General features: G+C 40.3%; 2 protein-coding genes and 1 long non-coding RNA gene across 4 annotated transcripts; 2 read left to right on the forward strand and 1 right to left on the reverse strand.

The window, feature by feature from the left end:
- The first annotated feature begins 3,723 nt into the window (after nt 1-3,723).
- On the forward strand, nt 3,724-9,932 carry LOC146550795 (aquaporin AQPAe.a). 2 transcript variants are annotated; one of them, XM_085261232.1, is made up of 6 exons: nt 3,724-3,850; nt 4,253-4,447; nt 4,945-5,106; nt 5,204-5,368; nt 5,916-5,996; nt 6,744-9,932. In XM_085261232.1, exons 1-6 carry the CDS (start codon nt 3,836-3,838, stop codon nt 6,957-6,959), a joined length of 834 nt encoding a protein of 277 aa, XP_085117358.1. In that variant the 5' UTR covers nt 3,724-3,835; the 3' UTR covers nt 6,960-9,932. The 2 variants fall into 2 exon arrangements, with proteins under 2 accessions (XP_085117358.1, XP_085117359.1); XM_085261233.1 differs by having other exon boundaries at nt 3,733-3,850; nt 4,256-4,447.
- LOC146550796 (uncharacterized) lies at nt 5,785-10,501 on the reverse strand. Its single transcript, XR_014890294.1, has 3 exons — nt 10,382-10,501; nt 6,723-6,847; nt 5,785-5,992 (listed from the first exon to the last, which is right to left on the reverse strand). It is a non-coding gene; the product is annotated as an uncharacterized LOC146550796 (long non-coding RNA).
- A 944-nt stretch (nt 10,502-11,445) lies between these two features.
- On the forward strand, nt 11,446-14,238 carry mipb (major intrinsic protein of lens fiber b). Its single transcript, XM_085261234.1, has 4 exons — nt 11,446-12,229; nt 12,425-12,589; nt 12,679-12,759; nt 12,860-14,238. The coding sequence occupies exons 1-4, from the start codon at nt 11,870-11,872 to the stop codon at nt 13,043-13,045; spliced, it is 792 nt and encodes a 263-aa protein (XP_085117360.1). The 5' UTR covers nt 11,446-11,869; the 3' UTR covers nt 13,046-14,238.
- The last annotated feature ends 1,048 nt before the right edge of the window (nt 14,239-15,286 follow it).

The following is a 15,286-nucleotide window of genomic DNA, read 5'->3' on the forward strand; positions in this document are numbered from 1 at the left end:
CATTTTTAAATTGTAATCTTCATATTTTTCAAACCGTTGCTGAATATCTTTGCTGTAATACTTGGGGAAAGCGCTGCTTTTGGGTTGTACCCGCTTTGACTTCAGAACGAAAGAGATTTTGCTCCATGTTGACATGATGATACCATCCGAATGTTGCAGCGAAAACTGAGACTCATCCAACCAAAAAACATTTTTCGTTAAACGATATTCTCTCCGTTGTAGACAATTCTCTGTAAATCTCAGACGTACTCGGATCATCTTGTACTAAAAACCATAAGATCGCTTAAATTGCGCATCTTCCAAATTCAATGCTCATTTTGAACTTCAGCAGGTCATCTTGACCATCTCTACACTCCTGAATGCATATAAATAACCTTTAATGCCAAACAACTGCTTCCCCTCTGACTCAACCATTCACAGAAAGCTAAGCAGATAATATAAACGCTGGATGGATTTATTTCCTTGTAGATTTCCTGATACCACACACTGAACTGCACATCAGCACACAGTTGAAGGTTTCATATTTGAAATATGTGGTATGTTTTTGGTGGAATCAAAACATTTCTGTATCACCACTTTAGTTACTTTAACTGTAACTTTGACACCAGTGTTTCTAATTTCTTTGAGAGTGTGCTGAAAGGTTTGCCCATATCAGGATTACTTAAATATTGGGGATTAGCCAAACAAACAGGGGAAAAAAAGCGTAAATCCTGCTCTCTTTTGTGTGTACATACAAGGAGCACATGCAATATAAGAGTGAAGAAGGGCTTGAAACCGCCGAAGTGTGGCGAAGTGTTTTCTTGCAGGACTGTGCAGCTCCCTGGAGAGTCCTGTCTGAAGCACATGCTGTTGAAAACATCCTGCCATCAGGCCCAGCTGCTCTGCAATAGAAAAGATCCGAGTTCAGTGAACACTTGCTTGCAAAGATTGATATTCTACACTTTCATCTGGGAAGCATCTAAAGACAAAAATATGTGTGTGGTAAAGTTAAAATGTAAAAATGTGTATATCGTGTCTCCTAGAGCATCTCTTCCCATTACCCCTCACTCCCAAATCCCTTAGCTTGCACTTTGTATGAGCGTGTATATGCGGGTGTGTATGTGAAATTGTCTCAGTGTCAGCAGTATGGGCGGGGGGTTGAAAACTCCCCACGCCAGCGGGTTCCAGTGCGCCCTCCGCCCGTCCTGCTCCACAAATTTGGGCTTATCCCCACAAAAGGGGGGATAACAGTTACACAGTTGCTGTAGGGAGGAGGGGGTAATCCACAACATAATGGGGCACACCAGCAGTCCTCCTCCCCACCTGCCCAACCAGTTCATTCTGGACTCACTCTGCTAGATTTGAAGGCTTTTGATGCTTGGAGGTATCAGGAAAATCAGATTGGACTCCAAACATTTAGATACTCTAAATGAAAAACAACTAAAAAAAAAAAACATGTTAGAAAAAGAAAGAAAGAAAACAAGCGTCAGAGAGGTGATTAATCTGAGTTTTGACGTAAACCAAAGAATTCTGTCTGCTTTGGTGTGTGTTTCATATCAAAGAGCGAAAATGAAAAGAGTGCATAGACGCAGCATCTCAATAGGTTCTATGGCAACAGCATCATGAAAGGGTTTGTCCCCATGGTGATCAGAGCGGTACCTCACAAGTAGTATGTAGAGGAGGGGGAAAAAACCCTGAGCCTGCCGACATCAAATCTGAGATCTTTGGGTAAAGTGTCAACAAAACAGCAGGCATTTGTTTGCACCTTTAACCTGTAAGTATGCTGCTGCATAAGATGGAAAGAGTCCCTCTGCTTCACATTGGAGCCTGTTGAAACCCAAATTTCCTTCCAGGAGGAAAAGCTTTTATCACATATTTATCCACTGAACAAATGCAGTGCATACACCAACAGCCTAAGGTTTTGGTGTTTTCTTGGTGCTCTTGTCACTAATTGGCTCTTTCTATAACTGATATAAAGGCTGAACGTCTGTTTTTCAGGTGCTCAGAACACGCTAACGCAGGTCATCCAACAGGAGAAAGCAGGAACAAAAACAACTTTATCCTGTGGTAATTTTTCCACTGTTGAATGTATCTGTCATGCTGTTGCACAAATGTAATTTAATAAGGAAACAGCCATACCAGCCAGCCCTTTTAAAATGTGCTTTGTAAAATGTTAGCATGCTGAGATGGTGACAGTGACAATGGTACCATGGTCATCGTAACAGAAATGGCTCTTTTCTAATTATCATAAACACATAATAATGATGTCAGTGTTTTTACTTTCAAGATAAATATAAAACACACAAATATTTAAATTTATAAGCTAGATATAGGTTTCAGGTGTGAAAAGTGTAGCCAAGTGAGTTCCTCAAATGGCCAGCAGGGGGCAACTCTGGTTACAAAAAGAAGTCTGGTTGTATAAAAGTAATTTTTACAGATAAAACAGCCTTTCATTTCCGTTGTCCATATCCTTAGTAAATACCTTAACAATGTCTTTTTAGGTCTCAGGAGTTAGTTTCAAGTCTTACATGATGCAACATGAAGTTTATTTAGAAAGCTGCAGCTCTGAGTAAGGAAGCAGGTCGTGCTTTCAGGTGGGATTCACAATTTGCCTGTGAGCAAAACAAACCAACTAATAAACCAGGGAATAGATTTGCTTACAGGCTTTTTGGAAAACCCACAGCCTATGGGATTAAAAACATTTCCTGGCACTAGAGGGGTTGGGAATCATCAGTTAAATATCTGTGCCAGAGGATTCGGCTTTTGATCCCATAACTCTGTGAATTTGTGGCCTGCCTAGTCTGCAGGTCAACATTACATTAATATTGTCCATAAATCAATACATGACAAAAAAAAAAAAGAAAGTGGTCACAAATTTATGATTTATTTCTCATACTGTTTATAATATATAATTTTTTTTTTCATTGAATGGTTTCAACCTTTCACATTCACTTTATAGTGTCATTAAAGTTTGGAGAACTAAAAATGAACAGTATTTTACTTTATGATTAAACTAATTTTCAAAACTGAATGATTCGTTTTTAATAATTTATTGATAAATATTTAATACTTTCCTGCAAAACTTTCACTCTGCTGTGAATCCAGTGGACTGGATTGGGACTGTTTGCAGGTTTGTTATGGCCCTCCGGTCCGATTTTTACCACCTCTGTTTTGCACTTTTCATGGTATATGTCCATAATAAAGAAACATGTGACTTAAATAGACTTAAAGTTTAGTTCAATTTGTCTTCAGGACTATTAATTTTTTTCCCCCTGTCTTTGAAGGCAATCTAGCCTCCTGGGTCTGCATTTCATGTTAAGATATAAACTGAATATAAATGGGTTGCCACAGCAGGTAGCACTGCATGTTTGATTTGACAGCTTTCTTATGCCAGGCATCTGGGTCTCCTCCTGGGATCAAACCAGTGGGTCTTTTGCCTTCTAAACCACTACACGATACATGAACTAGCTGTGAATGTGAGTTATCTGGAAACTGTCCTCTCTATACTGGCCAAAGTGACTCCAGTTAGAAAATCCATGAAATGCTTCTCATAGTTCTTTGAAGATTTTTTTTACAGTAGTGAAGGTCAGTGAATGTTTAGGAGTAAAGTATGCAAATGGACTGATGTGTGTGAATTACTTGATAACGCCTGATGTGCACTAGAAGGAGAGGGCGAGGAGGAGAGAGAGAGAGAGAGGGAGGAGGCTGTTCTCATCAAAGGACCTCTCGCACACTCAGGTTAATCAGGGAGGTAGCAGGAACCTTGAAGTCCTCAGAGACCACCAGTTACACAGAGACACACAGAGAGACCGACCACCAGAAAACTGCCTGAATAAACCTACTTGTTGGGTTTGAAATGACGTGGCGTGAGGTAAGCATGTTAGGTTAATGTATTAATGTTTAAATGTGTTATAATTTACATGGGATGGAGTTTAAATCTTGTCTATTTTAGTAAAAAATGTCTCTTTATTATTAGGCTTTGCGTACAGAATATTAACATTTAAATATAATCAGTAATTTTATAACTAAATGGATTAAAACAACATTAAGCTGGTTACGTTGAGAGTGTTTTTAAGACATATTTTGAAAGAAAAATATGGATAAATATCATTTGCAGCATAGAGATTACATGTTCATCATGCTCTGATGATTAAAATCTTTATTTATTTATTTATTTTTTTTACCTGTGTTCTGCTTTTATTTACCTAAAAATGTAACAATATATTTAGAGGAGTAGCTAAAGCCCAACTTGTTTACATCCCTTTTCTATGAGGAGCTACGTAGTCGGCAATTCTGGCACGCCATGCTGGCAGAGCTCCTCGGCACCCTGGTGTTGGTGAGCGCTGTGCTGGGTGCCTCTGTGCCAGGCCCTGGAGATGCCCCTGGAGGACCCCTGTATCCAGCGGTGGCAGTGGGTGTGGTGATTGTAGCACTGGGACACTGTTTTGGAGAAATAAGTGGGGCACAGGTAATTATGTCATTTTAACATGTTGTTTTTCATTTTTCTTTCTGAACTGAACTTGACAGAAACGCTTTCAAAGTACTTCAAAGTAGTTCATTTAAGTGAATAGAAGTACGAATGCGACAATGTAAAAAAATGCTTCAAGTAAAAGTCCTGCATTTAAACATCCTCATTTCGAAATTGCTCATTTGTTAAAAAATGTACTCATAATTAGTTAATTATATAATTATATATACTATTAGGTAGTTTTAGTTCAGCGGTTTCAACCTCGGGGGTTGTCTCCTCTCCAAAGGGACATTTGATAAATGTAAGAGAATATAAATGTTACAAGAAAGGAAAAAACAACCCTGCATAAATTCATATTTCCTTTTTGCACTTTAACGTTTGGCGATCATTGATTTGATCTATTACAATAAACATTAAAGTAGAGAACCGTGAGACCACCGAGCTGTTTATGATTTCTATAGTTTTATATGCCAGTGTGTGCTTGTGTTCCTGCTCAGGTGAACCCTGCTGTGACTCTGGCTCTGTTGGCCACACGGCGGCTTGATGTTCTCCGGGCCCTCGTTTATATCATCGCTCAGTGTTTGGGGGCCTCCTTAGGAGCTGGGGCCCTGTACCTGGCCCTGCCGTTTAAAACCACAGCAGAGCACTTTGTCAACAGGGTCAGTTCCTAGAACGTATGTGTGCCATTTAAAAAAATTCTAACAATCATTTGCATCTTTCTAGAATATGTTTTTACTCTTCTCGCACCTCACCCAGGTACCTTTAGAGCTGAATGCAGCCAAGGCTCTGGGCATTGAGGTCTTGTGCACCTTCCAGATGGTCTTCACCGTCTTCTCGGTGGAGGACCAGCGAAGGAGGGAGAGCCCAGAACCAGGAAACCTGGCCATTGGACTAGCACACACTGCTGGTGTGCTGATAGGGGTGAGATGAGCTTCTTTTATGCCTATAGTGTATTATTTGTATTATTTCCCCCCCCCCCACTGCTACAGCCACTGTGGGTTGCATTTCTCAATATACATAATCTGGAGCTTTTGTTGCTTTCTGTCACACTGACACAGAAAAAAGATCTCCCAGTTAAATATGTGAGTGGAACTAGTTTTACAGGAAGTGTGATCAATTTTAAAGAAGAGCAACAAAAAACAACCAAACCAGAGAAAAACGGAACTAAAATATAATCGACACGAGGAAGTGTGCTTTTAAATCAACATTTGATTTTATTTAAGGTGTTAAATAAAGAATCCATTGCACTTTTTACCAACTTATACATTAAATAACTTCAGAAGTGTTTTTTATGTTATTTAAAATCACTTTTATTTAAGCAAAAGACCTGAGTGGTTGTTGTGTTCCTTCTGCCATAACATTTTTTAAACTTTAATTATTATGATATATGTCTTTAAATCTTAAAGCTACATTATCCTCATGTAGAAAAACAAAAAGCCTTATTGTGATGTTGTTTGTTTTTCTTCAGGCTCGGTTCTCTGGCGCGAGTATGAATCCCGCCCGCTCGCTGGGTCCGGCCATCATCACAGGCTTCTGGGAAGACCACTGGGTGAGACAGAAATCCAAAATCCAAATCTTTTTTTTAAACACAGATTTTTGGTCAGTGTACAAAAGTTATGAAGACATGATTTTTAGTGCAACATAAGTAAAGTCAACAAAATTTACATTCACATGGGTTCATTTTGATTTTTTGCTACACTATAAAGACAAATATTTAACTTCTTACTATTGATTGCTATTGTTATTTTTTTCTTTTCAGATTAAGCTCTTATAACATGGTCACATATTTTAAAAGGTTTTTGTTTGTAATAAAGAATGGTGACATTTCATGTGTCTTTAAGTTGTTTCATAGGAGATATTTTTGTTTTTAAACATCACAAGATAAAAATTAGACATTTAAAGAAAGAAAGGAACATTTGCAGAATTTTATTGTATTTTTTAAAAAAAAATTTCTTCTGTTAATCAGCTCAGCATATTTAAGATCTATCTTGTGATGAGACCAAACTACAGGGTGGATAAAACAGCTAAAAGTAGCTCAAACTTAATCAACAACAACAATGAACTGATCCATGGAATTCAGGGCGGTCCCCATCTCTGGTCCTCATGCAGACGTGTCAAAAACTTTCGGAGTAATCTTTTTAAAAACAGACAAACAAGCCAGATCAATCACATAACCTCACTGGTGGAGGTGATAATGTCAAATCTAACAGTACTTCAGTTTAATGGATTCCTCTATTTGTCTTAGATCATTTAGTTACCATGAAAACTCACATACCTCACTTTTGCCCACCTGCAGGTTTACTGGATCGGGCCGGTGCTCGGCGCCATACTGGCAGGGATGTCCCATGACTTCTTCTTTGCACGCAGCGCCTCTCGTCAGAAGCTGGTGGCCTGTTTGACCTGTAAGGACATCGAGATCGTGGAGACGGCAAGCATGACCGGATCGTCGCTGTCTACAGTCACGCAGAATGCCATGAGAGCCAAGCAGGCCAGCAAGCAGGAAAACAACTGAAGAGACATGTACCAAAAAAGCGCACTCTGTGCAACAGCGATTTTTTAAAAGATGCACTGGTGTACACACCATCAAAGTAAATGGTGATGGGGACAAAAGAAAAGAAAGAAGGTGTGTGAAAGGATGTAATTTATCTCACATGACATGCTGTAATATACAAAAGCAGACAGGAGTGCTCGACCATTTAGAGTTTAATGTCATCTAATAGCAATCGTAACATCCTGATAAAGAAGCAGTTTAACTCACGAATTGCAGTTTGACTGTGGCCATACAGAGACCCGTCTATTAACTGCAAGACTGATGGCTTAATACCCAGGTTGTGAGTGTTGGTGCACCAAAATGCACCACAATGGGATATAATTACTATTTACTTTCACAAATAGTCACTTTTATTTATTTATTTTTAATATTTATATGTCTGATATTGTTTGACCATCTGTCTAAACAATTTTTAAAACTAGCAGGTCTACATGTACAACCTAACAAAAATAAAAAGCAAAAACAAGCAGTGATTACTCGCAAGTTTCAACACAATAAAAGAAAAATGAGGCCCTATCTCTATCATTATACGGTAAAATGTGTATCATTACAATTAAAAGTACTTTAAAAAATTCAATTGTATCAGCTAAAACATACTCAACAAGTATCGAAAATAAAAACACTAATATTTGAGAAACTCTCCCATAAATAACAAAAAAATCATGGAATATAATACGATATAGTATTAGTATAATCGTTCTGCTTTTAGTAAATATTTTGGAAGATTTCTGCACAAAAACACATCATTTTTTGGAATCAGGTTAGCAAACAGTTCAACAACAACTGTCATAAAACGGTACGAAGCACAAAGCACAGTATTTCTCTCTTAGTGTAGGATAATAAAACATCCTCAACCAAAAATGCCCAGAAAATGAATTTTAATGAGATACTTCACTGTTCGGATTTCTGGGAAAACTGAATTTTCAGCTGAAAGATCTCATCCTAAGTACGCTTGTTTTTTGGAGGTTCGTGTTATATTTGGTCAATTCTTGTTTTACGAGCTGGCCAAAGACTAAGTTAGCTACAGTTACAAGATTAATTTGATTTTGAACGAAGACCTAGCACAAGATGGAAATTAACTGCAGCTTAAAACATGTACTTGGACTTTTTACTGAATAGCAGTCGCTAAATTTGATTCACAGAGAATTATCACATAAATGTGCAGCTCTCCTTACATTTGAAGAGCTTCAGTTTCCAGTCATTCTGGGGCTAATTTCATGAAGGTGATTCAAAAATATAAATATTGGAAATATTCCAATCTTTCCATGTTACAAATGAGTGTACAAATGTACGATTTATACATTCAAATGCCAAATTTTATTCTAAAGAAGATCATCTTAATGTACAAGTCACAGTTTGAAGTTTATGGAAGCTTGTTTACGCCACACTTTGGGGTATTATCTCAAAGTGTTTAGTTGGGTATGTAAAACTTTTGACTTACTCAGAAGTAAGTTTTTCATATTTATTTTGTCTAATTTCACAAAATAGGACTCTGATTTCTCCCTTTTGTCACAGGAGAGAGCTGTTTGCAGATTTACAAAGCAAAATGCTCTAGAAACCTTACAAACTATCTTAAAAACAGCAATCAGGCACAGATAGCGACTCACTAATTCACACAATGGAGTGCTTAGTTAGCAGATATATCCCCTCATAAGTTAATGGAGACCAAAAACAGAGACAAAAGAGAATGATTGTTAGACTTAGACTTACCAGAAAGACAGAAATATGACCCCCAGATGTGTACATGTTAAAGTTATGCATTTACTGTATAAAAGATGATGAAATCTCAGTGTTCACAACTTGTTTCCAATGCTCAGAGTACGTGAAAAAAACTTTATTGCAGGCCTCATGGCACAAAACAGAAATGTCTTAAAGTTGCAGTGACGCAGTAAAATTAGGTAAAAATACAATCTTATTCCTAAATTTGAGAACACTAGCAGTAGTAATACTAACAAAAAGCTATAAGACATGAGTGGGATGGAGAAAAAAAGCCCAGACTGTGTGATATGGAGATAAAACCCAGCTTTTCTTTTGTAAATGGCAAAACTTCCCATTTCCTCTTCAGAGTAACACAGTTTTTGGGACGTATGCAGCTAATGTTTTATGTTTTCAAAGAACCAAAGCTAATAAAAAACCCACATGTGATAATGAGGCAACAAAGGGAGGGTTGCAATTCTCACCTTCTGCTGGTGCATTACAAGCACACGATAATTTTTATTTTTCCCCCTTTTTTCAATGCGCGTGGGGGAGAATTTCATGTAGAAGCTGAATTTTAAAAGGAGTGGATGTGACCTTTGAGGTCCTTGTTGTCTGTCATTAGTGTATGCAAAAGTGTAGCCAATACTGTGAGATTCAGTATTCACTTTTGCATGTCATTATAATTCTAACAGAGACTCATTGAAATCCTGCTGAAAACACCCTTATGTTTCAGTTGCATCTTGTGTTTGCGAATGCTTTGAAATGCTAAAGAGGTCCTTAGCCTGCACCGTGGGTTCAATGACGCTCTCATCCAGCATCTCTCTCATGTCTGTGCCTGTTAGCGTCTATCTCTTCTCTGAGGTCTCCTATTCACAATCAAATGGACCTTCATTCCTCTGTAATGGCTCTACAGAAAGAACACCTTCAGTCACAACACGCTTTGTAATTTGAAATGGAAACGCTGAGCATACGCGTGTATGTGGGTGAGAGACAATACTTTGATGAAACCTTTAAACATATTTGTGCGTGGGTGTACGCGCCTTTATTTTTGCCTCGCATTAAAATGTGTTTTACGTGTTTGCAGTTTAAATGTTCAGTTGAAATAGAAAAAAGTTGCTCTTTACTGATAATTTGCTTTAGTTTGTCTTAAGTCACAGGCATTGTACAATCAACAACAAATTATATGTAAAGAATTTGGATGAACTAACCCTTTAAAATTGATATTAAATAAAAAAATCGAACCATTTATTGTATACTTTCTGTGTTGATGTGTGTAATTTTCATACACATGCACACACACTCTTAAATTTGCATGCAGCATGCGCACATACACTCGCAGACACACATACAGCATGCACAATAGCTATAACTGCCACTGTGCTGCCAGCATTTTGCATTGTGTGTGTTCTTTCTAACATGTATAAAAGGGAGTTAAAACGGCAAGCTCAGCTATCTGCATTCATCACGCCCCAGCTACACACACACACATGCGCACGCATACACACTCCTCCACCAGTGATGTCGCTCGGCTGGTCGGCGTGACGCCCCGGTGCTGCACAGTAACCCCATCGTTCCCCCGCATCCCCGCTGCCCTTCTCCCCTTTTCCCAACCTCGCGCACACACTGAGAACGTTCAGGGCTTTGGTCGTACGTCCTCCTGCATCACAGCCTCACATACTGCTAACCTCTGCTAAGCACCTCCTCGAAGCTCCTGTCACAACAGAAGGCACAATCTGCTGCGTTGTGTGAATTATTGTTGGTTTGCTGCTTGATTCACTGTTTTCTCTCTGCATTGCTGCTTTCGCCCCTTCTTTGCACACATCAGCCAGATTAACATGTTTCTCCAATATTTTCTAGCGCCACCAAATGGCGCTGGTTGTGGGGCGGTGTCAGTGCACACTGAACCCTGAGGCGGTGTCAAGTTCAGGTTAAAGTGCTCACACTTCCAGGCCTCTGCAATGCTTAATGCCAATTAAAGATCACTGATTCTCACAGGCAGGATTAATTATGTGCACGCCAATAAACAGAAGCTGCAAATTTAAACATGCATTTTGGCACTAAGCTTTGCAAATTTGAGAAAATGCTTTGCCAGCTGTTGTTACTTGTGCTTCGGTTTAATATGTATTTTTGTCTTATCTCTGTCCATACGTAGCCCAGATGCTTGTTACAGACAATGGTTTCACAGGGTCAGGCATTTCAGTGTATCGGTCAGGCCAGCACTGTTAGCTTTGGGCACTTCCGTCCGGGGGCCCCAACTGTATTATTTGAATGTGTGCATGTGTGTTTTTGTGCATACATGTGTGTGTTTTCTGCCCTAATCTATCAGCATGCATGTCCCCTGATAATGAAAGTTATGATACATCAACAGATGACATACTCCCGAAAGAAAACTCAGCATAACCTGCTCTTCACTGCAACTCTTTCCTCTGTCATTTTTGACTCCTTCTAAAGATGAATACACTCTCTTGTGACTTTTTTCCTGCAAAATGTTACTACCTCACTCTAAAAAAGAATAATTTCTCACTCATTTTCACTTCATATTTTTTTCCTCTTAGATATGCTACATCTCTTTTGGCCATACGCTGTTATGTGGGGGGAGACAGAGGGGTTAAGTTTGTTTGATTTAGGATGTCCAGCACTGCTGCCCCCCGCCCTTGGCCCTACAGGGGGATTATGGCGTCACCTGGGGCCCCTGGGGGGGTATTATAAAGCGCCCGTCTGGCCCTCTCCCCTCCGTCAGAGAGGCTAAAAGGTCCACTGGACGCTATCTATCCCCGTCTCTTTTTAGAAACACCCCTTTAGCATTGATGCCCACCTCTTCTTGACATCCCATTCCACCTGAGATCTCCTCCCACACTCCCACATTATCTCACACCTATGTCTTTGGACAGGTGGACAGAGGTGGCAAGCGAATGCAGCTGAGTTGACTTTACCAACCCAGTCTGGTAAAAGATCTGTTGAGTGGATTCGTCTGTTGACGTTCTGAAATCCTGTTTTGTCTTTAAACTGACTTTCCAGCTGTGTTTGGTCAGCTTAGTGAGCTGACTACAAAAGGGAGACTCTTTTTTAAAGTTTTTGATATCTGAAGAGGATTGAAAAGGTACACATTTGACCTTTTCTAGATTTATTTTTGAAGAATCCTCTTCATCTGGTGGAGAGCCTCAACCGTCACCATGTGGGAGTTCCGGTCTATGAATTTTTGGCGGGCAGTTTTTGCCGAGTTCTTCGGGACCATGTTTTTTGTGTTCTTTGGCATGGGCGCTGCCCTGCGCTGGACCACTGGGCCTCATCATGTCCTTCACGTGGCCCTGTGCTTTGGGCTGGCAGCCGCTACCCTCATCCAGTCCATCGGCCACATCAGCGGCGGCCACATCAACCCTGCCGTCACTTTTGCCTACCTTGTCGGCTCACAGATGTCTCTTTTCCGAGCCATTTTCTACATTGCTGCCCAGTGCCTGGGTGCTGTAGCCGGGGCTGCTGTGCTGTATGGGGTCACACCAGGCAACATGAGAGGCAACATGGCAATGAACACGGTAAAGACCAAAGAGGGATGTTTCAGGAAATAAGTGTAGCAATGTTGGGAAATCCTTTTTGGTTTAGAGTTTGTACTACCAATTCAGGTTTAATGTGGTAAGATATGAAACCATGGTTGGATTCAAATGAAATGCATTCATTCACTGCACCTCTCGGCCCAAATATCACCTTTTATCATATTTGTGTATTTCCAGCTGCAGCCTGGCATCAGCCTGGGGATGGCCACCACTGTGGAGGTCTTCCTCACCATGCAGCTTGTCATCTGCATCTTCGCCGTGACTGATGAGAGGAGAAACGGACGTCTCGGATCTGCTGCCCTCTCCATTGGCTTCTCTGTTACCATCGGACATCTCATGGGGGTAAAGACACACGGTCTTAGCATATAATCTAGTGTTAAATGCATGCATACGGAAGTGTAAATATTAGAAACGTGCTTCTTGTGTTTCAGATGTACTACACGGGTGCTGGAATGAACCCTGCCAGGTCCTTTGCCCCTGCTGTGATCTTCAGAAACTTTATCAACCACTGGGTAAGACCTGAAACGATCGATCTTCCCTCACCTTCCTTCTGTTTTAAGAGGTCTCATAAGTGACTCAACCGCTGATAAATATTAACTTTGCTGCTTACAGGTGTACTGGGTCGGGCCTATGATAGGAGGTGCCATGGGGGCCCTCCTGTATGATTTCATGCTGTTCCCACGCATGAGGGGTCTGTCCGAGCGTCTGGCCACACTGAAGGGCAGTCGACCTCCCGAGAACGAGACCCAGCAGGACACCCGCGGGGAGCCCATCGAGCTCAAGACACAAGCCCTATAAACCTGCCCCTTCTCCCCTTCTCTGACTGGGGCCGAGGGATGAGGGACAAGGCCCTGAGCTACACCAACCCCACCTCCACTGCCCCCACCCAGTGCCTTCACATACACACACACAGACACAAAACTAACCCAGACAACTCACGTGTAGACTAACACCTAACAACATTTTCCGGTGCCACTCTAAAAACATGCAGGTCAATCACCTTTAACCTCAACACACAACAACACTCCTCTACACCCAGTCATCTCTCTGTATTCTGAACTGGACTTTGTGTTTTCATAAATGGTGACCAGAGATTGAACCAGTAGCCGCCCCGTCTCTTCCTGCCCGCCTCTTTCCTCCTCCCAGGCAGGCTTTTGATCTGCAATGCAGAAACGTGTGGAAACCCCTTAAATCCAGCAGAGAAATTTGAGGAGGGGAGGAGACTGGGGGGTAGGACGGAAGTGAGGCGGGGATGTGGGAATGATATGTGAAAGGGATAAGAGAGCATGGGGCAGGTGGGGGTGGAGTAGAGGGGTGGATAGAGAGGGCAGCACTTCTGGGTTTGTGGTCGTTTCAAGTTGGGTTAGACCAGTGAAGATGGGCATGCTTTTCATTATTCACAAGAATTCTTTTTTCTTTCTTTCTCCATTTTAGTTTATTTTTTGTTTTGTTTTCTGCACTTCCCACACAAGACGTGGATGTATGATACCATTAGATTTAACCAGGGTTTCATTATTTTCAATCACTACAATTTATCTGTGGGTTTGTGTTTGTGTGTGCGCGCAAGTGTGTGCGTGAGAGTGAGTGTGTGCCTTTGTGTGCGCCTGCGCCTGTACGTTTGGGTGTATTTGCAAGTGAGTGCGTTTATGTGTGTACGTGTGCGACCGAGATCGCACATACAGTACTTTTTATTTCGTTTTACCGCTCTCATGTTTCGTAACCACTGATTGTGCTCATTTTTTGTCCCCACTTTTTAAGACATTACCATTTCTCCTCCGCCTTCACTGTGCTATTTGGTATGATATTCATTTTTACATAAACCATCTGCTTTTTTGTTCTGAATCAGCGCAATCCAAAGCAAATGTTGTATCCCAGACTTCAAGAGTAGGTCTGCTGATCGGCTGTGCGAGTTTTACATTGAGTCTCCTTTTATTATTTGATCCTTAACTGGGAGCACAAAGCGTTTCAATAAGAATTTCAATGAAAATAAACATAAAAAAAAACTTGATACGAGGGTCGGCTCATCTTTGCTTTTTTCGCCTTTAAATGTTATGAATGCAATTTAAATGAATGCAAGAGGAAGTGTGAGTTGTAATAAATAATCTTGGCCAGAAGAGGGCATAAAGAGCACATGGGATAGTCTCACATCTAAAATTAGACTCATAGACTCAAAATCATAAACGACAAACATTCAGAGTGGGCTCTCGTTTTGTGTGGGTGTGGCTTGAGTGACATATTGCTTTAGATTAAGGGAGTGTCTTTTGGGTAAGACAGGATCAACCCCACATCAGGACTATTGCTTGAGTTTGATAAGAAACATGGTTAAAGCTTTTATTGTAGATTACAGCTGATAAACTACAGTATTTACAGACTCAACCTTTTTCAGAGATTTGACACTTTATTAAGCCGCATCACTACAGTGAGCAGTCCCTTCTTTAAGAAGAACTGCTGCACACACAACATACTAAATCCTGCTGCTGGAGTGATAAAAGGAAATCCCCCAATTTAACATTTAATCTAAATAAATCCATCCATCCTCTAGGAGTTGTCCTCGCTGTCATGGAGTGAGAGGTGGGGTACTCCATGGAGCTGAGTTAGCTTACTGTTTATAGATGGAGAATTAAGTATGGATATTTTCTTAAGAATGTCAAGTCAATGTCTTCAAAAAAGGGCACTGATATGTCATTGATATGTCTCTTTGAGAATATTATTTTATTATTTTTCTTTTGCAATGGCAAAGAATGCCACCAAATATTCCTTGATCCTGGATTTACCTCCTGATCACCTTCAAGTCAAGACCCACCTCTTGTAAAATATAATTCTCTTACTGTAATTCTTACATTGCTTTTTAAAAAGGTTATTTTCAGAGTAAACATACCAGATCCACAACCTCCTTGACCACCTTAATAGTATCAATCATTAACAATACAGCAAATCATACAAGTTAAAGTTTAGTGAAGTAAAAGTCAGAAATTCCTCTTTGCTTTCTCGACTGAAGTCACATTATATTCATTTTATTCCATATTTTCTGCTCTGTGT

Source organism: Mchenga conophoros, linkage group LG20 (genome assembly GCF_057382185.1).
Source record: "Mchenga conophoros isolate Kocher_MC1m ecotype Shallow Benthic linkage group LG20, M_conophoros_male_GT1.1, whole genome shotgun sequence".
Taxonomy (NCBI): Eukaryota; Metazoa; Chordata; class Actinopteri; order Cichliformes; family Cichlidae; genus Mchenga; species Mchenga conophoros.